The sequence below is a fragment of the Alosa pseudoharengus genome, unplaced genomic scaffold, assembly GCF_046254945.1.
Source record: "Alosa pseudoharengus isolate Yale_2024_CS ecotype anadromous, Long Island Sound unplaced genomic scaffold, YU_APseudo_1.1 YU_APseudo_1.1_scf_1, whole genome shotgun sequence".
Classification (NCBI taxonomy): Eukaryota; Metazoa; Chordata; class Actinopteri; order Clupeiformes; family Clupeidae; genus Alosa; species Alosa pseudoharengus.
In genome coordinates, this window is record NW_027468564.1 from 30,719,399 (window position 1) to 30,744,094 (window position 24,696).

Consider the following 24,696-nt stretch of genomic DNA (forward strand, 5'->3'; position numbering starts at 1 on the left):
ACACACACACACACACACACAGGGCTGCTGGATGGAGTAGAGGGTCATGGGTAACTGACTAAGAGGTAGGCTAGACCTCCTAAAAGTAGAACTCTACCCTTACAAAAAATAACTGCAAGTGTCAAAACTAATGTTTGGGAGGATTTTTTAGCAGATCAGGAAATGCATATTTCTTGCAAAAATTGCATGATTGCACATAGCCGCAGTACCCGGTCAGTCGGACTGGATAAAGAGCATGATCACGTGACCGTTTTCAGAGGCATCCGGCTCCGTGTGCCATTTTTCAGGCCACACGGTGGCAGTGTCTCACGCACACCACTCACCAAGAGTGTCGCAGTCTCCATAGTTTCCATAGCCGACACACCACAGAGTTACTGAAGATGATATGTCCGTCGTTCCATATGCCACTGACTAAAATGATACATCCTATAAGTTCAGTGTTATCCTGTGTCTGTGTGAAACAGCTTGCTTTCAGGGTCTTAATTTGGCTGTTGGAAAAATACGAACGATGATGGTCAATCTCATGAATGGTACATTATCAATGAGTGATTAATTAGGCGATCGTGTTATGTCAATTGATTGCGGGCTGTTCTGTTTGTATTGTGTCTGCAACATTTGTGACAAATGCAGTGGCTGCAACTGTCAAGTCTGCTACTTTGTAATAACTTACATTACTTGACACGCCCACTGATATTTCTGGTATATTCTAACCGGACGCGGATCTTAAAGGGAAAGTGCAGTAGCCGACAGCTGAAATGAGCGACTGGGGAAGTATTTGCCCACTTCAGACTCTTCAACGCTGATTTTGATGGCTTGCTCTTCACATTTCTATTTATGTTCCCTCTCAAATTAATGCTTCGGGCTGGGGTTGACATTGATATTGTGCGGAGAGGTGGAAGAGTTCCCAGAAGCGATAAACAGGGCGCACCCCTTTAATTGCCCGCTATGTGGAGCTGTGTGGTCTTGGATTAACTGTCGGTTGGCAATATATTGACGAGGGTTCCCTAGTTGCGGCGCTCTGCTTTCGCCCGTGTTGTGGTGGCATCGCCTCCTTTTCTTCCGCATCTGAGCTGACTTTTCTTGGACTCATCTCTTGACATGCACCGGGCGATTTTACTGACCTCTACGCTGCTAACGCTTCTGGTTCCCGGCCCGGCCCGTGGATACTTCACAGAGGAACGCTGGAGTCCCGAATCCCCCCTGCTCGCTCCCCGGGTCCTGGTTGCTCTGGTGTGCCGCAACTCAGAGCACTCATTGCCTTATTTTCTCGGAGGCATCGACCGCCTGAACTACCCGAAAGACCGCATTGCTGTTTGGTAAGTATAAATGGCTAATAAGTGGTCCTTTTGAGTAGACTCGGCCCATGTCTGGTCCTTTGGGATGAGTTGTTCAGGCTATAGGACATAGTGTTTTACCAGGCTACGACACGTCACTAATATCAGCCATCACCAGGTTGCATGTCAAATTGTGTTGCTATATGTGCCTTTACAACAAGACAAGTCCAATACGCATGGCATTGTTGACACAACAACACTGCTCAGAAGCGCATAAGACGATATTTGATATCAATCAGCCTCTAACGTTGTGATCTTATGCTTTATTCAGTGCAGTCTTCAAATCCATTCAACTTTTGCCTAACATTCTGTGTAGCCTATTTAATGGGAATATGGTAAGATCACGTTTACGCGTGCCTAGGCTATAAGGAGCAAGGAAGAGCCAGTTGTTGGACCGAAGACGAAGTACGGTCCAACTTTTTGTACAGGTCTGTCATCTGTTCCGACCAAGTGAGCTAGCAATGAGCTAGCTGAGACGTGTCCAAATTCTATATAGTCAGAGCCTTCATCTCCCCTTCCCCTCCCTTTTCTTCCCCTGCTTGCTTCTTCTCCCTCTTTCTGTTCCACTTCTCTTTTTAGCCTACTCTTTTCTAGCGAACCACCCCGAACACACCTCCCATTCGATTCCCACGCACGCACACACCGGCGACTTCTTCCAGACTTAGCACATAGACTCACATTTAGCTACAGATTCGCATGATTAGAAGTCAGTGGTTAACTCGACATTATCGGTAGCCTAATAGAAACAATACATTTGGACACTGGAAGTAGGCTATAGGAACCATGTGCCAAGTGATGAGATTATTTGCTGTCGTGCACATTGCTTGTGTGTGTGGATGTGAGTGAGAGTTAGTGAGTGTATGAGAGAGAGAGTCAGTAGGCAAGCCCCATTGCACTAATCCGCCACTGCCGTTTAAAAAGATTCCAACTCCTCTTCGAATACCGAGTCTAATTCTGAACACGTCCTCCAGAGCGTAACACGTTCCTATTCTGGGGGCACCAGGACTGCATGGTGGTTGTCCCCGGCGGTCCAGCCCACCCCCAGCCCCCTCTAATAAACATTACGACACGTCATCAACTGAGGACAGGCAGGCCGTTTAGGGTCAGTTTCTTCGAGGTTACTTAACGGTCCCTCAGTGCTATTGAGACTCGTTGCTTATGTTTTGGAAATAAGTCGAATTTGATAATACGTCGATAGTTACTGATGCTTAGTTTAGCCTCTCTAGTCATCGCAGTCTTAAGGTAGTTCCTGAAGGTCGTTTAGTTTCTATTCCCCTCTTCTCTCTTGAATAGTTTACCTTCGATCGTGACAGGTTTTAAAAGCATTGGTTTGTGCAAATAGGTTTGTGGAAATATTTGTCAAGTGTGAATAAAGCAAACACAGAGAGAAATATTTCTCATCTGTCCACAATAAAAATGTATTTTCAACTGTTTCAGCAGTTTTATCAAATTCGCAAACATTTTCCTTGAACCTTATTTTGAGAGCTACTCAGAAACAGGTGGGGAGCTACAGGAGAACCCTGGTCTAACACTTCAAGAATGTGACTCAGCATATAGACCTCTGTTGAACATCTTGAGAATTATTGATGGAAGACTGAAAAGTGACGAAAACAAACCCCCATTTCTCCCGTTCCCCTTGGCTTTCTCTCTCACTACCTCTTTCTCTATTATTCTGGTTTCTCTACCAAACACACATGCACACACACACAATGACACACACAGAGACACAGAGAGAGACAGACTATGCAGGAGCCAAAGTTATTTGAGTCCTCATCCTTCGCTTCCCGGTTCCTCACAGAAAACATGTTTGATCTGTATTGTGTAGGCTGCTCATCCTTTCTTTATCTCTCTCTCTTTCTCTCTGTCTCTCTCTCTCTCTCTCTCACACACACACACATGTTTGATCTGGATAACTGTACTGACCAGCTATTTCTTTATCTCTTTATCGGTCAATCTCTTATTATGTCTCTATCTCACCCTGTCTCTCTCTCTCTCTCTCTCTCACACACACACTCTCACACACTCACACACACACACACACAATCCTGCATTGTGCACATGAAATAGGGGTCTCTGCCATCTCGGCCTGAGTTATCTAACATCTGCCTCCACCCGACACTTTGATCCGCCTCACCAAGACGCCCACTCGTCCCCGTCCCAAACTACCGCCTGGCTCGGTCGCCACCGCTCACTTACCGTAAGACCCACAGCCACAAGCACAGAACCACAATACAGCCTGGCCCGTCCAGTAACACTCTGGCAGAGACGTTCTAAAGAATATTTGGTTGAAGGCAGCACAAAGGATACATGTTCACTGCCTTCAAAATTTGGCAGAACATTTGGTTGAAGGCAGCACAAAGGATACATGTTCACTGCCTTCAAAATTTGGCAGAACGAATGAAGGCAGAATTTTATACAAATAATTGATTCGGAATTGCCTTTATGCCTTGCTGCCACCGACTGCTATCTTAGAAGGCTTTCTGTTGTTTTTTCTGGACAAATTTGGTTTGCAGTGCCGCTGATGGTGGCAGCCAGGAAGAGTACTAAGGGACCCTGTTGGGCTCATTACAGACATCACCCACCATCAGGGGCAGGAAGAGTACTAAAGGACCCTGTTGGGCTCATTACAGACATCACCCACCATCAGGGGCAGGAAGAGTACTAAGGGACCCTGTTGGGCTCATTACAGACATCACCCACCATCAGGGGCAGGAAGAGTACTAAGGGACCCTGTTGGGCTCATTACAGACATCACCCACCATCAGGGGCAGGAAGAGTACTAAGGGACCCTGTTGGACTCATTACAGACATCACCCACCATCAGGGGCAGGAAGAGTACTAAGGGACCCTGTTGGGCTCATTACAGACATCACCCACCATCAGGGGCAGGAAGAGTACTAAGGGACCCTGTTGGGCTCATTACAGACATCACCCACCATCAGGGGCAGGGAAAGGGGCTGGGTGCGCCTGCATGTGTGTGTGCGTTCCCCTAGGAAGAGAAGCCTTTGCTGGGGTTAGCACTCCTCCACACTCCCTTCACTACAAGACTCCGCCAGATCAGACTCCCACAGAGAAGTGAGCGGAATTGGCACATGATGATGATGATGTTGCCCCACTAAGGGTGTGCGTAGTAAAGACAGATAACACCAACTTTGCCCTGTGATGTATCAGACATGTTTTTTTTTTTTTTTTTTTTTTTCATTTTTGGGGCTTTTTTCTCTGTATTCAGCAAAGAGTGATAGTTAACGAGTGGGAGAGAGAGTGAGATCTGGAAATGACCACAGGTCACTTTGATTGTGCTATGAGTCAAACATATTTGTTTAAGGTTGCCTTCACACTTGGTCCGTTTAACTGGACCAAACCCGATTGTGATTACTCCACCCTAGCCCTGACCCAGCTGGTCTCCGTTCACTTTACATTTTTGTTTGTCCACCTGAGTCCATTTGTGTCATAAACACAAGGTTGTATTTACCAATATCGTTTGGCGACGCCACTGTTCATTTCAAGGTTTTGGAACGGATATCATTCACACCAAAGCGAACCGCACTGTAGTTCTAGCGAACGGTACCGCACTGTAGTTCTAGCGAACGGTACCCCAGTCCACTGTTGGCACTTCTGGCGGACTCTGGTCCGGTGTCAGGTCCACACCCGATTTCGGTACACTGCATTTACATTATTTAAATGAACCAAGCCAAAACAAAGAGTGGTTGTGCCCTTACGCGTTCAATAAACCAGCTGATTCTAATGATGAGCACCAGGTAAGCGCACAATGGCAGAACTTGTACTTTCTGACACCGGAGTTTTCTATCTCTGGTTCTGTGACACATTGGAAAGAAACAAAGATCACATCCCATCTAAAAGCCCACACTCACTCCAAGCAGTACACACACACACACACACACACATGCTGGGCAGTATACCGGTTCACACCGTATACCGGTGTATATTTTCGTTATGATATGAATTTTTAATATACCGCCATACCGGTGTATTTGATTACACAACGTTTGGAACGCTGCGCCGTGCGACAGTGTTTCAGACGGGACTTTTAGGCATAGTGAGGGTAAACACAAAACACCTTAAGTTTTTCCCCTGAAGTATGACCCTTAAGGCTTAATTTCTCCTTAGGTAAGGGGTTTATTTAAGGGTGTTGCACAGAATACCTTACATTGTTTTCTTTAGTTAAGAAAAAACGTTAAGTGATACTGCATTGAAAGGGATTTACCGTCACAAAAATTCTATTGAGATTTGTTCAACAGCTGTAACTAGCTGGCTAGTAGGTGATGCCGTTAGTTAGCAACCCACCGAACACAGTGAAGTTCAATGATCTTATCATTCATCTCACCTTAAGAATATTCGCTGAAATTATCCAGGTAGCAAGTAAAGCATGTTATAGACATGCACTGAGCAATAGGCCTAGCTGGCTAGTTAGAAATGATCCTGACTGTCATCAGTCCACCAAAACGAACTTTTTTGTGAATGTTTTGCCTAGCGAACCGAACCGAAGTTCATGGCAGACTAACAAGACATCCACATAAAGTTAACGTTAGCCTACCACTAACGTCATGTAAAAACATTTGACAGAGTAAGCATATTAGCAGAGAGGTTTTATTTTAAATTGTATAATTGTCAAAAAAATATAATTATTGCAAGTTGCACTACTTTTTCTATTGGTTTTATACAATATGTTTGTGAAATTTGCACAGTAAAAGTTCTTGACTGCAATTGTCTTTGCATTCTGATTAGATTCTTCATCATAAGTGGCTTGTAAATAGCATCATTTTCTGGGGCCATGCAAAACTGCATTACCACTAGTGTGATTATTCTACATCATGACAGTAAAATAGACATTCCTTAGTCAATGTACTGCAGAAATTCCTCTCTCAACCTGTAGAAAATGCTGTGAACGTCTGAAAAAAAATACCGTCATATACGTGAAACCGTAATAATTTTTAAAAATACCTTGATTTTTGGTCATACCACCCAGCACTACACACACATACACACACACACACACACACTTCTATGTGTCAAATGAGCCATGAGTGTTTTTGTTGTCGGCACTTCCAAATTCATCCCCATGGTTGAGGAGACTTTCCCCTTGAGTGAAGCTGAGAGCGGAAGGCTGTTGGAATGGAACCAAAACAAAAGCTGTCTTGCATGTGTTTTTTTTTTTTTGTTGTTGTTTTTTGTTTTGTTTGGTCTTGTCTTGTATTGGGAAGAATGATTGTCCTTGCACATGGAGATGCATTTCGCTCCTCAAATCTTTTCCACACACAGTGTGTTTGTGTCTGTGTCTGTGTGTATGTGTGTCTGTGTCTGTGCTGCCGCAGAAAGAGAGATGGCGTGTGTGTGTGTGTGAGAGAGAGAGAGAGAGAGTCTGTGTCTGTACTGCCACAGAAAGAGAGATGGCATGTTTGTGTGTGTGTGTCTATGTGTGTACTGTCACAGACAGAGATGGCATGTTTGTGTGTGTGTGAGAGAGAAAGAGAGATACATAGATAGAGAGAGAGGCAGAAGTTGCGGGTATGGAAAGTGGAGATGAAGATAGATTGAAGCAATGGAATGTCCTTCTGATTAGGAAGGTATAGGCGTTTGTCCTGTCTTGCACATGGAAGATGGTGTGTGTGTGTGTGTGTGTGTGTGTGTGTGTGTGTGTGTGTGTGGGGCGTTGGCATGAGCGTCAACCTGCCGAAGAGTGTATGCATGCGTGTGTACACGTACTTGTGTTTGAGTTTGTGGTCATGGTCTCATCTAAGTGCTCATGTGTTTATACTGTGTTGTTTGTCGGTCACTGCATTTTTTCTAACTTGATATAGGTCAGAGATATGGAGAGAGACAGGGAAAGGCAGAGAGAGATACAGCAGAGACAGCAAGACCGAGAGGGAGAGAGTGATAGCAAAACAGAGAGGGAGAGAGAGCAAGACAGAGAGGGGGAGAGAGAGAGAGAGAGAGCAAGACAGAGAGAGAGAGTGATAGCAAGACAGAGGAAGAGAGTGATAGCAAGACAGAGATGGAGAGAGAGAGACCGCGAGAGAGAGAGAGTGATAGCAAAGCAGGGAGGGAGAGAGTGTTAGCAAGACAGAGAGGGAGAGATATATGTCTCAGCTTGTTGTTGGGTTAGCACTCCTCCACACTCCCTTCACTACAAGACTCCGCCAGATCAGACTCCCACAGAGAAGTGAGCGGAATTGGCACATGATGATGATGATGTTGCCCCACTAAGGGTGTGCGTAGTAAAGACAGATAACACCAACTTTGCCCTGTGATGTATCAGACATGTTTTTTTTTTTTTTTTTTTTTTTCATTTTTGGGGCTTTTTTCTCTGTATTCAGCAAAGAGTGATAGTTAACGAGTGGGAGAGAGAGTGAGATCTGGAAATGACCACAGGTCACTTTGATTGTGCTATGAGTCAAACATATTTGTTTAAGGTTGCCTTCACACTTGGTCCGTTTAACTGGACCAAACCCGATTGTGATTACTCCACCCTAGCCCTGACCCAGCTGGTCTCCGTTCACTTTACATTTTTGTTTGTCCACCTGAGTCCATTTGTGTCATAAACACAAGGTTGTATTTACCAATATCGTTTGGCGACGCCACTGTTCATTTCAAGGTTTTGGAACGGATATCATTCACACCAAAGCGAACCGCACTGTAGTTCTAGCGAACGGTACCGCACTGTAGTTCTAGCGAACGGTACCCCAGTCCACTGTTGGCACTGTTGGCACTTCACACAGTGTGTTTGTGTCTGTGTCTGTGTGTATGTGTGTCTGTGTCTGTGCTGCCGCAGAAAGAGAGATGGCGTGTGTGTGTGTGAGAGAGAGAGAGAGAGAGTCTGTGTCTGTACTGCCACAGAAAGAGAGATGGCATGTTTGTGTGTGTGTGTCTATGTGTGTACTGTCACAGACAGAGATGGCATGTTTGTGTGTGTGTGAGAGAGAAAGAGAGATACATAGATAGAGAGAGAGGCAGAAGTTGTGGGTATGGAAAGTGGAGATGAAGATAGATTGAAGCAATGGAATGTCCTTCTGATTAGGAAGGTATAGGCGTTTCTCCTGTCTTGCACATGGAAGATGGTGTGTGTGTGTGTGTGTGTGTGTGTGTGTGTGTGTGTGTGTGTGTGTGTGTGTGTGTGTGTGTGTGTGTGTGTGTGGGGCGTTGGCATGAGCGTCAACCTGCCGAAGAGTGTATGCATGCGTGTGTACACATACTTGTGTTTGAGTTTGTGGTCATGGTCTCATCTAAGTGCTCATGTGTTTATACTGTGTTGTTTGTCGGTCACTGCATTTTTTCTAACTTGATATAGGTCAGAGATATGGAGAGAGACAGGGAAAGGCAGAGAGAGATACAGCAGAGACAGCAAGACCGAGAGGGAGAGAGTGATAGCAAAACAGAGAGGGAGAGAGAGCAAGACAGAGAGGGGGAGAGAGAGAGAGAGAGAGCAAGACAGAGAGAGAGAGTGATAGCAAGACAGAGGAAGAGAGTGATAGCAAGACAGAGATGGAGAGAGAGAGACAGCAAGACAGCGAGAGAGAGAGAGAGTGATAGCAAAGCAGGGAGGGAGAGAGTGTTAGCAAGACAGAGAGGGAGAGATATATGTCTCAGCTTGTTGTTGGTTGCCTTGAGTTGAGTGTCAGACTGAGGTGTTCAATGGCCTAGTCAAACGGTGAAAGCCTACATTCACACCACATTACCCACCTAAAGGAATCACCCTGCAGCCATGCCACCGTGCAGATCTCTGCATGCAATTTCAAAGTATCTCAGAAATGGAACGTGATTTTCAAAAGAAAAGATCCAGTCAACGGCCTGTAGTAAAAAGTATAAATTAAAAAGCTGAAAGATTGGGGCTTTTTCAGAACATCAGTCTACCTGGGCCAAGACGTGTTCCAGAACAGCTTCTATGACTATCACACACATACTGTTACACTTGTGAACATATTTGGGGTTACAAGCATGCAACAACCTTACAGTACATAGGAATATATAATATATATATATATATATATATATATATATATATATATATATATATATATATAATGAAACGAAACGGAAAGCAGTCATCAGCAAATAAAATAAGAACTAAATAATTATTCTGTTCTGACTCTGCTTTGGTCGAATTTCCTTTTCATCTTTTCATTAAACATTCAACAAAAAGGACAACTCACACACACACACACACACACAAACACAAGCACACACACTAGCACACTACAGCCTTACTACTGTCTTGTATACACAGAGAGTGGAAATCCTGTAGTCCCATTGCTTCCAGTACATTTAACCATCACACAGTCCAACCCTGACACACACACACACACACACACACACACACACATACTTGGGGACCCCTGCAGGTAAAGCACACAGGTGGGCGTGTGTGTGTGTTGTGTCAGAGGTCAAATTTATGTCTTTATGTATTAGCTGTATGTGTGTGTGTGTCTCCTCACATCCCCTCAGGTGTGGTTTGTTGACTCTCTCCTGATGATAGAGATAGTTATTTTCTCTCTTTATTATTATTATTATTATTATTATTATTATTATTATTATTATTATTTTTAGTAGTAGTAGTAGTAGTAGTAATCCATGCCATAGTCCATGTCAATTGTTGTTATTATTACTGTTAATTGCTAATTGTCTTCTCTTGATGTAATTTTCTCCATTACTGCTTTGTCAACATTGTAAAACTTAGTCATGCCAATAAAGCTCATCGAATTTAATTGAATTGAGAGGTAGAGAGAGAGAGAGGTACAGAGAGTGAGAGATGGAGGGAGAGAGAGAGGTACAGAGAGTGAGAGATAGAAGGAGAGAGAGAGAGAGAGATGGAGGTAGAGAGCGAGATGGAGAGTGGGAGGGAGGGAGAGAGTTAGTTACTGCGTATGCGTCAGTCACTACGAAACGTGATGTACTCAGATTTACCCCTGAAAGCATATCAAAACCACTTTGTAACCACCAAGTAAGGGGTAAATTCAGTAGGTTTTTCTCCTTAATCGACCTAAATCTATGCACATTTCTACTTAAAAACTACTTAAATATAGTTCTAAGGTCAAAAGTAAGGCATTTATAAGGTGTGAAATTAAGTGGTTTTGTTTTGTAGTGAGTGTTGGCATGACAACTATGTGGGCCTTCCCTCTTTTGGCTCCATCAGGGTCCCCTTGCCGTGTGCTCAGACTCTAAAGATGACAAACGGACAGACCGCCTATTGAGAGGGGGATTAGAGGGGGAGAAGGAGAGAACAGAATGTGCAGGAAGACCACATTTTCTATCCTCACTTTGGAGGTGATCGCGTGTTTGTGTGTGAGAGAGAGAGAAAGTGTTTGTGGAGGGGGGGGGGTTAGAGGGGATCTGTTGGGACTTGTTCTCTTTTGTCCTGCTGTGTGTTATATTAGCAGACAATAGGCACAGGCACAACTCACAGGGCAAAAGGAATGTAGGAACTCAGGAGTGTGTGTGTGTGTGTGTGTCTGTCTCTGTGTTTGTGTGTGTGTGTGTGTCTGTCTGTCTCTGTGTGTGTGTGTGTGTGTGTGTGTGTGTGTGTCGGTGGGTGTGTTTCGGTGTGTGTGTGTATGGGTGGGTGTGTTTTGATGCTAAGCTACACATGGGCCCCGATCCAAACAGCTGAAGTGCAAACTCACACAATAATGCTGTGTGTAACGTGTATATGTGAAAGTGTGTATGTGTGTATGTGTGTAACGTGTATGCGTGTATTTGTGTAACATGTATGTGTGAATGTGTGACGTGTGGGTTGTACTCTCCCCTATACATGTAGTTTTTTACTATGTATTACTACTATTAATTACTATTATTACTATTAATTACTATTATTACTATTAATTATTACTTGTTATTAGTATGTAAATTAATTTTGTTTATTGTAACTCTTACCGTTCATATACTATCACATATGAATATTGAATGTGTGAACCATTCAACCTGCTTATTGAACCACATATTGTTCTTGATGGATGGATTATTTATGAGTTTATTTATTTATTTATTTATTCATGTCAATTGAAAGTTATTTATCTGAGAATCTGAGAGACAAACAAAGCACTTGCTCTTGTCTGGGCTTTAATGGCTAAAGGTAGACTACTAACCAAGAACGACACATGCATGCACGCATGCATGCGCGCACACACACAGAGAACTGGGCATGCTGCCTGTGAGTCTGTAAAATGAGGTTAGAGAGAACATGGTAGTGTAGTCCGTGTGGATGTGAGATGAGAATCTTAAATCATGACATGATTGAGAAAATCTATGACATGTGAGAGGTAAATCTAGCTGTGTGTGTATGTGTGTATAAGTAAGTATAAGTATATATACTCTTTTGATCCTGTGAGGGAAATTTGGTCTCTGCATTTATCCCAATCCGTATAAAGGCCCGTACACACAGAGTCCAATTTTTCGGACGAAATATTTGCACGAAATTACGCAGCCTATTAAACACATGCATTCGTATTAGTCTGTAGACACAGAGGACAAAATTCGTTGCGATTAAAAACATTTTCGCAACAGTCTCATTTAATCTGTGAATTAGTGAAACACACAGCACAAGTGCTAACCAGTAGGCCACAGCTGCCCCTGTGTGTGTGTGTGTGTGTGTGCGTGTGTGCGTGTGTGCGTGCGTGCGTGCGTGCGTGCGTGCGTGCGTGCGTGCGTGCGTGTGTGCGTGTGTGCGTGTGTGTGTGTGTGTGTGTGTGTGCTATAGAATGGAGAGTCTGGATGTGCTATCGGATCAGAGAGGGTATCACCTGCTCGTGAGCACACAGCAGCCGGGCCCAAGACACACGCTATCAAACATGCGCACGCACACACACACACACACACACACAGACGCATAGTAAGACATGTCTACTACAGCCTAGCCAAAAAAGGCAAACATAAAAATACACACCCACACAAACACACTTCTCTGGTTTGTGGCATCAAGTGTCTTGGTCTTGGTCTACGTATTGGTCAAAGGGCCTTAAACACAGATGTTACGTGTGCACACACACACACACACACACACACACACACACACACACACACACACACACACACACACACACACACACACACACACACACACACACACACACACACACTGTCCCTCTCCTTTATTGTGCGTCTGAGTGATTATGTGTGTGTGTGTGTGTGTGTGTGTGTGTGTTGTGGTGACTTCTGGCTCGTGGACGTTGGCCAGTGTGTCTGCCGCTGGTTTGGCCACCGGCCACCGACTCCGGAGTCCTCCCAGCAGTGCTACCGCGGTGACGGTTGCCAAGCGCATAACGACAGGCCTCAGAGTTATTCTACAGTGGCCTCCGCCGATGTTTAGAGAAATGTGTTCTTCAATCAGGCCTCCCATGTTCTGCTGCATCTGACCTTTTTTAACCCTTAAAGGTGTAGGTTTTTGAACGTTCTAAGTTCCGCAACAATTGAAGGTTCTAAATTTCTATGTTGCTGCATGTGACCCTTTTTAAGATGCAGAGAGAAAAAAATGCAAAAAGTTTATACAAATATATCTCCTGTTTGCTTTTTATATCTTTCTTCTTATGTTATTTTTATGTCTGTTGTCCCTCTTTCCTTGCCTCACTTCTCTCTGCTTACTATTAATATAATTAATTAACTTAGATTAAGTGGTCCCTTTTACACACACACACACACACACACACACACACACTTTCAAAGAGTTTTATTTTCTGTCTGAGAAAAACACACACACACTCATCCATAAGGAAAATAGGATTTTTTCCTGTTCCCTCTCTCTCTCTCTCTCTCTTTCTTTATCTTCCCTCCATCATGTCCGTCTCTGATGTGTCGTGCCTCTGCTCTGGTTTGCAGGGTGGCGACAGACCATAATATTGACAACACCACGGCGATCCTGAGGGAGTGGCTGATCCAGGTCCAGAGCCTCTATCACTATGTGGAGTGGAGACCACAGGAGGAGCCAAGGTATTATACACACATATATACACACACACACACACATACTGTACACACACACACACACACATACACAAATACTAACACACACACACCTGCAGACGCAAAAACACTAGCACGTACGCACACAAACACACACATATATATAGATAGATACTTTATATCTAAAGATTAAAGAGTTCTGATTCGGTCCAAGTCAGAGTATCTTAGAGGTGGAGAATCCGTATAAGATTAAAGAGTAATTTGTAGCCATTACGTTTGTTCTCATTGGTGATTGGGCAGTAACACTAACAGGATGCATTTAACTGTATTCCTCATGTGTGCATATGCCTGAATGTATATAACATGTTCATATATGCCTGAATGTATATTAGTATATCATATGTGCATGCCTGAATGTATACCACTATATCATATGTGCATGCCTGAATGTATAAACCTATATCGTGTGTGTGTGTGTGTGTGCGCTTGTGTTTGTTAGTGGCTACGAGGACGAGATGGGCCCGAAGCACTGGACCAACCTGCGCTACGAGCACGTGATGAAGCTGCGGCAGGCTGCACTGGACGCCGCCCGCGAGATGTGGTCCGACTACTTCCTGGTGCGTCACTCTAATCCTTCCCCTCTTTCGGTCAAAATGATTTCCCCTATCAACCTAAACACGTTCTCTTCATTTCCATATCAATACATTCGACTCATTGTCCCAGAGCCCTCAGAACATGCAAATCCGAATGCACATCTTTGCACATCTGTTTGTATTTGTAGCAAATTCGGCGGCCAGCGTGTCAAACTAATTTGTCTTGATACGTGTTACATCTTAAAATAAGACAGGCTGCAAATACATTCGATCAAAATGATCTTACGAGAGTGCCGCTAGGTAAGTCTTTTTTTCCCCTCCAAAAAAACCCCCAATACCAACTAGATTTTAATACAAGATACAAGGATGCAAGGATACAAGGAAGTTTATTGTCACATGCATATAGTTACTGGATGTAAGAAATGCAGTGAAATTAAGTATGGTGTCAGCCTATTTGTGCATTTATGGGGGGGGGGGGGGGTAAAAAGTGCAGTAGAAGAGGGGTTTAGTAGATTAAGTGGCAAGGGCTGCATAAGAAAGGTGGGGGAGGATTGGGATTGGGAATAACTGAATTTCCTTAGCTGACGAAGGAAGTAGAGTCGTTGTCTGGACTTCTTCAGAACATATTGAGTGTTAACAGTCCATGTTAAGTCTTCAGTAATGTGGACAACAAGGTATTTAAAACTTGTGACTCTCTCTACAGGTTGCCTGCTGATCGTTAGTGGGGTGTAACTGTAGTTCTGCTGCTTCCTTCTGTAATCCACTACCATTTCCTTGGTTTTATTGACATTCAGTGTCAAGCTGTTAGATTGACACCACTGTGCCACCTCATCAACCTGATCCAAGTAGAGCTGTTCATTGTTGTTACTAATCAGGCCCAAGATCACTGTGTCATCTGCAAACTTGATGATGGAGGTATGACTACTGTTGGCTTTGCAGTCATGTGTGTAGATGTTGTACAGCAGGGGACTCAAAACACAGCCTTGGGGAGCACCAGTGCTGATGGTTAATGAGTCAGATGTCAGACCCCCCACTCTAACCACTTGTGAACGGTTGGTGAGAAAGTCAAATATCCAGTGACACAGGGTGGTGTTCAGTCCTAAGGCCTTCATCTTTGTGACCAAGGTGAGAGGTACTATCGTGTTGAATGCTGAACTAAAGTCAATGAACAGCATCCTCACATAATTCCCATTCCCCTCCTCCAGGTGAGTTAAGGTGGTGTGCATGAGGTTTGAGATGGCATCCTCTGTAGACCTGTTGGCTCTGTAAGCAAATTGGAGGAGGTCGAAGGAGGCAGGGAGGGATGAGCAGATAATGTTTTTCACAAGCTTCTCAAAAAACTTCATCACTGTAGACGTCAGGGCTACTGGGCGGTAGTCATTCAGACATGATGGACTTTTGTTTTTCGGTACTGGAACAATAACAGACTGCTTGAGGCAAGTAGGAACGGTCTCTTGAGCCAATGATGTGTTAAAGATATAAGTGAACACAGGAGCTAACTGAGCAGCGCAGGATTTCAAAACCCTGTTAGAAATTCCATCCGGTCCAACAGCATTTCTACAATTAACCCTCCTAAAGGCATTGCTCACATCAACCTCAGAGACACAGAAAGGTCATGATTTAATAATATAATATAAGATAAATAAGACTTGGTTGGATAAGCAGTTTTTGCAGTGCAAGTCAAGAAGTCAGGGTCTTCCTACTCTCAGTTCTGTAAACGCAGAAGTCTGTGAGTCTGCTTGTACAAAATATCAAATAAAGAGCCAAACTGAGAGGTGACCAAAACACTACATCAGAGTTCAGCGTTTTGAGTGTTAATGTAACTTTAGAGAGTGTGTGTGTGTGTGTGTGTGTGTGTGTGTGTGTGTGTGTGTGTGTGTGTGTGTGTGAGAGAGAGAGAGAGAGAGAGCGATATTCAATTACATTCGGCAGATCTGCAGGTAAGCTTAAAATCATGACCTTGAGATGTCTAGTAATAAGATACTGGTCTCTTCTCGCACTGGCCAGACACACTGCAGTTCATGGATCAAAATATTCCAGCAGAAGTGCACATTTGTGTGTGTGTGTGTGTGTGTGTTGTCTGGAGCATATTTTCCAAGATCATGCTTCATCTGTAAATAAAATTTGGGGCAGCCGTGGCCTACTGGTTAGCACTTCGGACCTGTAACCGGAGGGTTGCCGAACCCCGTTCGAACCCCGACCAGTAGGCACGGCTGAAGTGCCCTTGAGCAAGGCACCTAACCCCTCACTGCTCCCCGAGCGCCGCTGTTGTTGCAGGCAGCTCACTGCGCCGGGATTAGTGTGTGCTTCACCTCACTGTGTGTACACTGTGTGCTGTGTCTGTTTCACTAATTCACGGATTGGGATAAATGCAGAGACCAAATTTCCCTCACGGGATCAAAAGAGTATATATACTTATACTTACTTATAATTAAAAAAAGTAAAAGTCACTCTCTCACTGGACAAGGCAACTCATGTACCGGCATACATTTAGATCTGGAACCGGTCACTGCATCTAAAACGGCACGGCGTCTTCGGAATAAGTCCCGATTTTAAAAATAAGCCAATGTTTTTTAATCACATTCTTTCAAATTACAGCTCTTTTGGAGAAATGACTCCTTTGACTTTGTACTCATAGTTACGGGTTTCGCATGGCTTTGATCAGCACACTGGTTTTTGCAATGTACTGTTCATGCAATGGATCTGCCATATCCTAAGAGTCTACTGTTTCACTCTCTCTCTCTCTTTCTCTCTCTCTCTCTCCCCCTCCCTTCTCTTTCGCTCGCTGTCTAGCTATGTGTGTGTGTGTGTGTGTGTTTGCGTGTGCATGTTTGTGCGTGCGTGTGTATGTGTGTGTGCCTGTCTGTGTGTGTGTGTGTGTGTGTGTGTGCATGTGCGCTCACACTTCTGCGTTTGAGCCAAACCACAACATAAATGTTCTTGGTCAGCTTTTGATCCCTCTCTCTCTCTGGACTGCGCTGGGCAAGCGTTCCAGGCCGGTGTGACCACCCTCTGCCCCAGAGTGGCTGAATGCAGTACTGCAGTTTTTGGTCTAACAACCGGCTGTCTGCATGTGACTTACACAGTGGCATAATCCTCAACAGAAATAAACAAACTAAGGCTACGTTTATACGGTGACGATGAAAAGAGAAGACGCAGAAGTGGCGTCTCGTCTTCATTTTTTTATTTGTGTTTAGACGAGCATTCTCAGGGGGAAATCTTTGTTTATATGAAGACGCAAGAGTATGTGATATTCGATTGGATATGCATTCCAGACCGCTGGGTGGTGGTGTGATAGAACCCCGGTACGTCACGCGCAGACATATTAATTTGACAGTTTAGCCAGAGAGGTAATCAAGGATCTTTGGTTTAGCCGTTTAGACGGAGACGCAACCCGGGTCGTCTTCAAAACTCTACACTCTGGAAGGAGTCTTCAGATTTTTGCGTCTTCAAGCCCCGATGGCGGGGTCGCCGTGTAAACGAAAGGCACTTATGATCAAATATTTTGTCGTCTTCCTTCGCAATCGTCCTCGTATAAACGGCCCCTAAATCTCATTTCAGATGAAGATTTAAGGGGGAGCTGTGCTCTCACATTCACTGTGTATTTATCTCTCTGTACATCGGTCTGTCTCTCTTTCTCTCTTTCTGTCTATCTTTCTTTAATTTCCCCTTGGGGATCAATCAAGTATCTATCTATCTATCTTCATTCTCTCTCAAATTCACTGTGGATCCCCCCCCCCCCCCCCCCCCCTCTCTCTCTCTCTCTCTCTCTCTCTCTCTCTCTCTCTCTATAGTTGGTTGACTGTGATAACCTGTTGACGGACCCCGACGTTCTGTGGAAGCTGATTCAGGAGGATAAGACCATCGTGGCGCCCATGCTGGAGTCTAGAGCCGCTTACTCCAACTTCTGGTGTGGGATGACCTCACAGGTACACAAGGGTGTGTGTGGGGATGCGTGTGTGTGTTCCAAGTTTTGAACTTTTGTTCCAAGTTATTAACACCCCCACCCCCCACCCCCAAAAAAAAACACACACACACACACACACACACACACATTTCCTGCAACTATATATGTAAGGGATAATGGACGACACGGTGGTCTGTTCACAGAAGTTAATGCACGGTCGAGGTTGTAAAACGGCCCCGACGCGAAGCGGAGGGCCGTTTGAACCTCGTAGTGCATTAATTTCTGTGAACAGACCACCGTGAAGTCCATTATCCCGCTTATTCCACTGTTGCCACTTACGTTGTGTTCATTTCCTGTTCTTCCGACACATATCAACTAATTTCTCAACTTGCAGGACAAACTGCCGTTACTAGTTCTAAATGGATGGTTGCTACGGCCAAAGCCCAGTCGTTATTTCTATCTCTCCCGTTGTCAAGCGGGCATATCCCAAGATTATGATGAACTTTAGCTTTGAAACATCGCTATTTTACTTAGCCTGCTGTCATCCATCTAGCTAAAAGCCACCTCCGTCATATGCTACAATGTTGCCATGTTCTGAACGTCTGCATTTTACAGCTCGGATGCAATGTGACAGTTCATTTAAACTTAACGAGTTCGGCGAATTAATATACAACTGTGATACGGCCAAAAAAATTGATCTACTTCATAGGTGTGCAAATAACATACGGTTAATGGTCGTTCTAAATTACGTAGGACAATGGGAAATTCAACCAAGCAGTAGAATAAGTGTGTGTGTGTGTGTGTGTGTGTGTGATCAATACTTGAGGACCAAAATTGCTAAGGGTGTGTTCCAACTCGTCAATGTGAGAACACTTTTTCCCCCACAAATGTCCTGCAATTTTGTGTCTGTTTGTGTGTGTGTCTGTGTATGTGTGTGTGTGTGTGTGTATTTGTGTGTGTGTGTGTTACACATGTACTCAGCTATTCATACCATGGGTGTGTGTTTCTCATCGTAAAGTCGTTATCCACAATCAGCGGGTATCTTTGAGGGTGTGTCCCTCACTCACATGGTCCTCAAAAGTATATGATAAACTATACGCTAAGTGTGTGACCACATGGTCCTCAAAAGTATATGATAAACTATACGCTAAGTGTGTGACCACATGGTCCTCAAAAGTATATGATAAACTATACGCTAAGTGTGTGACCACAGTGTGGACAGTGTATAAATATATACCCATACATACATACATACATACATACATGCATACATTGGTGGGTGTGTTTCCTCAGCCTGAAAGACTCTCTTCATGTGGTCCCCATATGTCTGAAGCTAATTGTGGGTTGTAGTCATTTCTATAAGTTAGTGTACAGTAATGGTCCTGTGGCCGATGTGCCGTATATACTGTATATATTTATCTTCATGTGTCTGAGCATGTGAGTCCATTGCAATGGTCAGGGCATCGGATCGCTCACAGAAGTTTCTGTAATACGGCCTCTGGACTGTATGGCTGTTCACATAGGAATTTACTCTGTGTGTGTGTGTGTGTGTGTGTGTGTGTGTGTGTGTGTGTGTGTGTGTGTGTGTGTGTGTGTGTGTGTGTGTGTGTGTGTTTATCTGTTTATTCACCCGTGTGTGTGTGTGTGTGTGTGTTCATCTGTTTATTCACCCGTGTGTGTGTGTGTGTGTGTGTGTGTGTGTGTGTTCATCTGTTTATTCACCCGGTGTGTGTGTGTGTGTGTGTGTGTGTGTGTGTGTGTGTTCATCTGTTTATTCACCTGTGTGTGTGTGTGTGTGTGTGTGTGTGTATTTATCTGTTTATTCACCCGTGTGTGTGTGTGTGTGTGTGTGTTCATCTGTTTATTCACCCGTGTGTGTGTGTGTGTGTGTGTGTGTGTTCATCTGTTTATTCACCCGTGTGTGTGTGTGTGTGTGTGTGTGTGTGTGTGTGTGTGTGTGTGTGTGTGTGTGTGTTCATCTGTTTATTCACCCGTGTGTGTGTGTGTGTGTGTGTGTGTGTGTGTGTGTGTGTGTGTGTGTGTGTGTGTGTGTGTGTTCATCTGTTTATTCACCCGTGTGTGTGTGTGTGTGTGTGTGTGTGTTCATCTGTTTATTCACCCGTGTGTGTGTGTGTGTGTGTGTGTTCATCTGTTTATTCACCCGTGTGTGTGTGTGTGTGTGTGTGTTCATCTGTTTATTCACCCGTGTGTGTGTGTGTGTGTGTGTGTTCATCTGTTTATTCACCCGTGTGTGCCTTCCCCTTCTCAGGGCTACTACAGGCGCACGCCGGCCTACATGCCCATGCGTCGTCAGGAGCGACGGGGCTGCTTTGCCGTGCCCATGGTCCACTCCACCTTCCTGGTGGACCTGCGCAAGGAGGCGGCGCGCCAGCTGGCCTTCTACCCGCCGCACCCCGACTACTCCTGGGCCTTCGACGACGTCATCGTCTTCGCCTTCTCCGCCCGCATGGCAGGTGAGGGAGTGGGAGTGGGGTGTGTGTGTGTGTTAATAAGTGTGTGTGAGTGTGTGTATGTGTGTTAATACGTGTGTGTCTGTGTGTGTGTTAATAAGTGTGTGTGTGTGTGTGTGTGTGTGTGTTAATAAGTGTGTGTGTGAGAGTGTGTGAGTGTGTGTGTGTGTGTGTGTGTGTTAATAAGTGTGTGTGTGTGTGTGTTAATAAGTGTGTGTGTGTGTGTGTGTGTGTGTGTGTGTGTGTGTGTGTTAATAAGTGTGTGTGTGTGCGTGTGTGTGTTAATAAGTGTGTGTGTGTGTGTGTGTGTGTGTGTGTGAGATGTGAATGAATCAGAAAAGGTTGGAATTGGATTATGTATGAATGTGGTTGTTGTGCACACACAGGTGTGTGTGTGTGTGTGGACTTTATATAGGTAATGTTAACACTGATGTGAACTATTAATGACTAATTGATTGATTTGATTGGGTATCAGGGCTCCAGAGTGCGACCAATTTGGTCGCATATGCAACCTAATTTTTCAAAAGTGCGACTAAAAAAAATCGGAGGTCGCATAGATAGTGAAGGGCGGGACCTCCCCTCTGATTGGCCGTGGCCCAGTGCCTGTGTGTAAATTTGAAAATGTGTGTGCTGCAGAGAGAGAGAGAGAGGGAGGTCAGAGACCCGTCAGATAAACAGAGTGGATGTAGTTGCATTACAGTGTGGTCACATAGGCCGAGATAAATGTCCCCTCTCCCCACTGCCTTGGCAGATGGCAGCAGCAAACCGATCCAATAGAGCCCGAGATGATGATCAAGTTTATCGTTGCCTACGATAGGCCTATAGTGAAACTTCCCTTCACCAAGTTCAGTCCGAAATAATTATTTACCAGAAAAATAGTTTGAACGTAAACCCGACGTACAGGAATGCCACTTGTGTCAAATTTACAGGAGTCATTGCAGATGAAAAGACGTCTTAAAATTGCGAACAATGCATACAAGGCCTTCCTGAACGACAGAGATACAGATATCGCCGAAAAGGAGTGCGTCATTGACCGCAGTTACATGCAGGGAGTAACCCGGTTTTCAACAGCAATATTCGTTTTGCGCGCGAGTTGTGTAAACTCATTCTGATGGCATCAATCAATTTAATCCGGTATTTGGCGCAAACCGAATATCGCTGCTACATTTAAAGCCCGAATATTCCCTGCATCTATAACTGTGGTCATTGTGTACGGTGAATTGAATGGACTCATTTAGATCGAGCATGGCAAGTCATTGCAATAGCCTATAATAATAGGCCTACCATTTTGTTACTGCATTAACCATAGTGAAAATGTAAAAATACTAAAATTAAAAAGTAAATTGCATTGTGGGGCTGTCAAATGATTATTGCAATCATCATTGCAAAATCACATAAAAATCCCCCAGGCTACTTGGAACATCTCTTTAAATTGTGCTCAAATACATTTCTATGGAAGATGCTAGCATGGCGAGCTGGTTTAGCCAAGGCCTAACGATCATGAAGGATAGACATTGAGCCATGAGATGTGCAGTTTGAAGCCCTTAAAAGACGTGCACTGTTAATTTACTCACTGTTAGGCCTATTTTTATTTAATTCATCTTGAGATGTTTTAAGTTTAAATTTCAACTCAGTGAAGCACTTAAAGCACCAACACTTCATTAAGTTACTTTTCTTGTAGAATTGTAAATCATAAGTCATAGGACAACCTATATAGGACAGTAATTAAGGAAAAAAAGTGAACTTGCTGCGGTGTTAAATGCGATGTGGTTGAACATTTGGGTGCACCTAACTTTTGTGCTGGTGCACCTAAGAAAAAAAGTTAGGCGCACCAGTGCAACCAGTGCAAAAAGTTAGTCTGGAGCCCTGGTGTGTGTGTTTGTCTGTGTGTGTGTGTGTCTCTGTGTGTGTGAGTGAGTGTATGCCATTGAATTAATTAATTGATAGGTTTTTATTAGATTAGATTAGATTAGCTTTTAATTTTGTTTTATACATTGTGAATGAATGAAGAAAGTCCACTACAGCAATAGCCCTCAATAAATAATTTAATCTGACGTTTTATATTATATAGTGTGTGTGTAACCCTGTGCTGTGTGTTCTGTCAGAGGTGCAGATGTTCCTGTGCAATAGAGAGACGTACGGCTACTTCCCAGTGCCCTTGAGGGGCCACAACACCCTGCAGGACGAGGCCGACAGCTTCCTGCACTCACTGCTGGAGTACATGGGTGAGTTGGTGTGTGTGTGTTTGTGTGTGTATCTGTGCGCGTGTGTGTGTGTGCGTGTGCGTGCCTGTGTTCGTGTGTCTGTGTGTGTGTGCCTGTGTGTGTATGTGGGCGCGCGCGTGTGTGTGCGAGTGTGCGCGCCCGTGTGTGTGTGTGTGTGTGTGTGTGTGTGTGTGTGCATGCGTGTCAGGTTGATTGCGTCCTGCAATTACTGCTGGAGTGCATGAGCGAGTATATGAGAGCAGAAGTGTGTGTGTGTGTGTGTGTGTGTTTATACTGTACATTAGCATGAGGCCAACAGCTTCCTCCATTCACTGCTTGAACACTTCTGCATGCTCGGCTGGGTTTGTATCTGTGAGGGCGGATCATGTTTATGTTGTGGCTGTGTGTCTGCCACTTTATTTGTGTTTATGCATCTGTGTGTGTGTGTGTGTGTGTGTGTGTGCATGCGTCTGCATCTTTGTGACTCTGTGTCTGTCAGTTTTTTGTGTGCGTGTGTGCATGCGTGTGTGCGTGTGTGTGTGTGTGTGTGTGTGCCTGGCTTCTGCTGAAATATGTGGGTGGAGTGGGGTCAGAGGTCACGCTCCTGCTCTGTTCTTTTTCTGATTCATCTGGGAGCCAGATGGCCTCTGAACACTCACTCTCTCTCTCTCTCTCTCTCTCTGTCTTTCCATTTCTATCCTTTTCACTCTGTCTGTTGATCAAAATGTTTTCCTCTTTTCCACCTCTCTTTCTTTCTTTCTTCTCATTTAATGTTTGGCTTCCATCCCATCCTCTCTCTCTCCCTCTCTCCCACTCTCTCTCTCTCTCTCTGTTCCTCCCGCTCTCTCACACTCTCTCTCTCTCTCTCTCTCTCTCTCTCTCTCTCTGTCTTCTTCCCGCTCTCTCTCTCTCTCTCTCTCACTCTCACTCTTTCTCTCTCTCTTTCTCCCGCTCTCTCTCTCCCTATCTCTCTCTCTCTCTCTCTCTCTCTCTCTCTCTTTCTCTCTCTCAGTGAAGAATCCCCCTCTGGAGCCATCTGTTCACCTCACTGTGACTCCCAAGCAACCAAACAAGATGGGCTTTGATGAGGTACGCACGTGTGTGTGTGTGTGTGTGTGTGTGTGTGTGTGTGTGTGTGTGAGTGAGAGAGAGAGAGATTTTCATAATGTCAAAAGAATGTCTGTCTTCTAGTTTTCTCAAACCACATACTTTGCAGAGGCAAGCCTATCTACACTACCCAAGTTCTGAAAACACAGATTAATTACTATTCATATGTTAATTGTTACTTTTAATATTATTGACTCACACTAGCGGCCACAAACTTTAGCCTCTGCCAGCATTAGGTTTTTATGCCCCGAGGTGTGTGTGTGTGTGTGTGTGTGTGTGTGTGTGTGTGTGTGTCTCAGATCTTCATGATTAATCTGCTGAGGCGTAAAGACAGGAGGGATCGGATGCTCAGGACCCTCTATGAGCAGGAGCTCACCTGCAAAGTCATCAATGCAGTGGATGGCAAGTATGTACACACACAGAGACATACACACACACACACACACACACACACACACACACACAGACATACACAGACATACACACACACATACACACACATACACAGCTTTGACAGTACAGTATCTCCATTAAGGGAATCAAATCTCTCTCTCGCAGAGCGTTGAACACAAGCCAGGTGGATGCTCTGGGGATCAAGATGCTGCCGGGATACAGTGACCCCTACCATGGCCGCCCACTGACCAAGGGGGAGCTGGGCTGCTTCCTCTCCCACTACAATATCTGGAAGGAGGTGAGGACGCCAGGCGAGGCCCAGGCTTAGAGGCCTACATGACCTGGAACCTGAGTTGGTTATGGTTATGGTTATGGTTATGGTTATGCTTATATGATTTAGCAGACACTTTTGTCCAAAGCGACTTACAAATAAAAAAACAATACAATAGTAAAAAAAAAATGAACAGTGAACAGTTTTTAAACAAATGGGTAAGACAGTGACTACATTAAGGAAAATTAAGGAAAATTAGCAATAACAAAGTAATAAATTCCCCATTCTATCTGTCTATTATATAAATCTATATATAAAAATGTATATCTATATAAATTTCCCTCACAGGATCAAAAAGAGTATATATATTTTTTTTTTTTTTTTTTTTTTTTTTTTTTATTGCAAACACCATTGCCATTACAGAAAATGCAACACTACAACGACATGCACAAGAATACTACATTAGACAGACAGATGTACATTACACAAACACATACTGTAACTTGACA

General features: G+C 44.2%; 1 protein-coding gene across 1 annotated transcript in view; it reads left to right on the forward strand.

Moving 5' to 3' along the window:
• The first annotated feature begins 695 nt into the window (after window positions 1-695).
• Window positions 696-24,696, forward strand: part of colgalt1b (collagen beta(1-O)galactosyltransferase 1b) — a 26,267-nt gene continuing 2,266 nt past the window's right edge. The window contains exons 1-9 of the mRNA XM_076286563.1: window positions 696-1,316; window positions 13,158-13,268; window positions 13,741-13,858; window positions 17,629-17,763; window positions 20,011-20,215; window positions 22,318-22,437; window positions 23,429-23,505; window positions 23,823-23,929; window positions 24,082-24,214. Coding sequence (XP_076142678.1) covers window positions 1,099-1,316; window positions 13,158-13,268; window positions 13,741-13,858; window positions 17,629-17,763; window positions 20,011-20,215; window positions 22,318-22,437; window positions 23,429-23,505; window positions 23,823-23,929; window positions 24,082-24,214 — 1,224 coding nt within the window. The 5' untranslated portion in view covers window positions 696-1,098. The remainder of the gene's footprint in view (window positions 1,317-13,157; window positions 13,269-13,740; window positions 13,859-17,628; window positions 17,764-20,010; window positions 20,216-22,317; window positions 22,438-23,428; window positions 23,506-23,822; window positions 23,930-24,081; window positions 24,215-24,696) is intronic.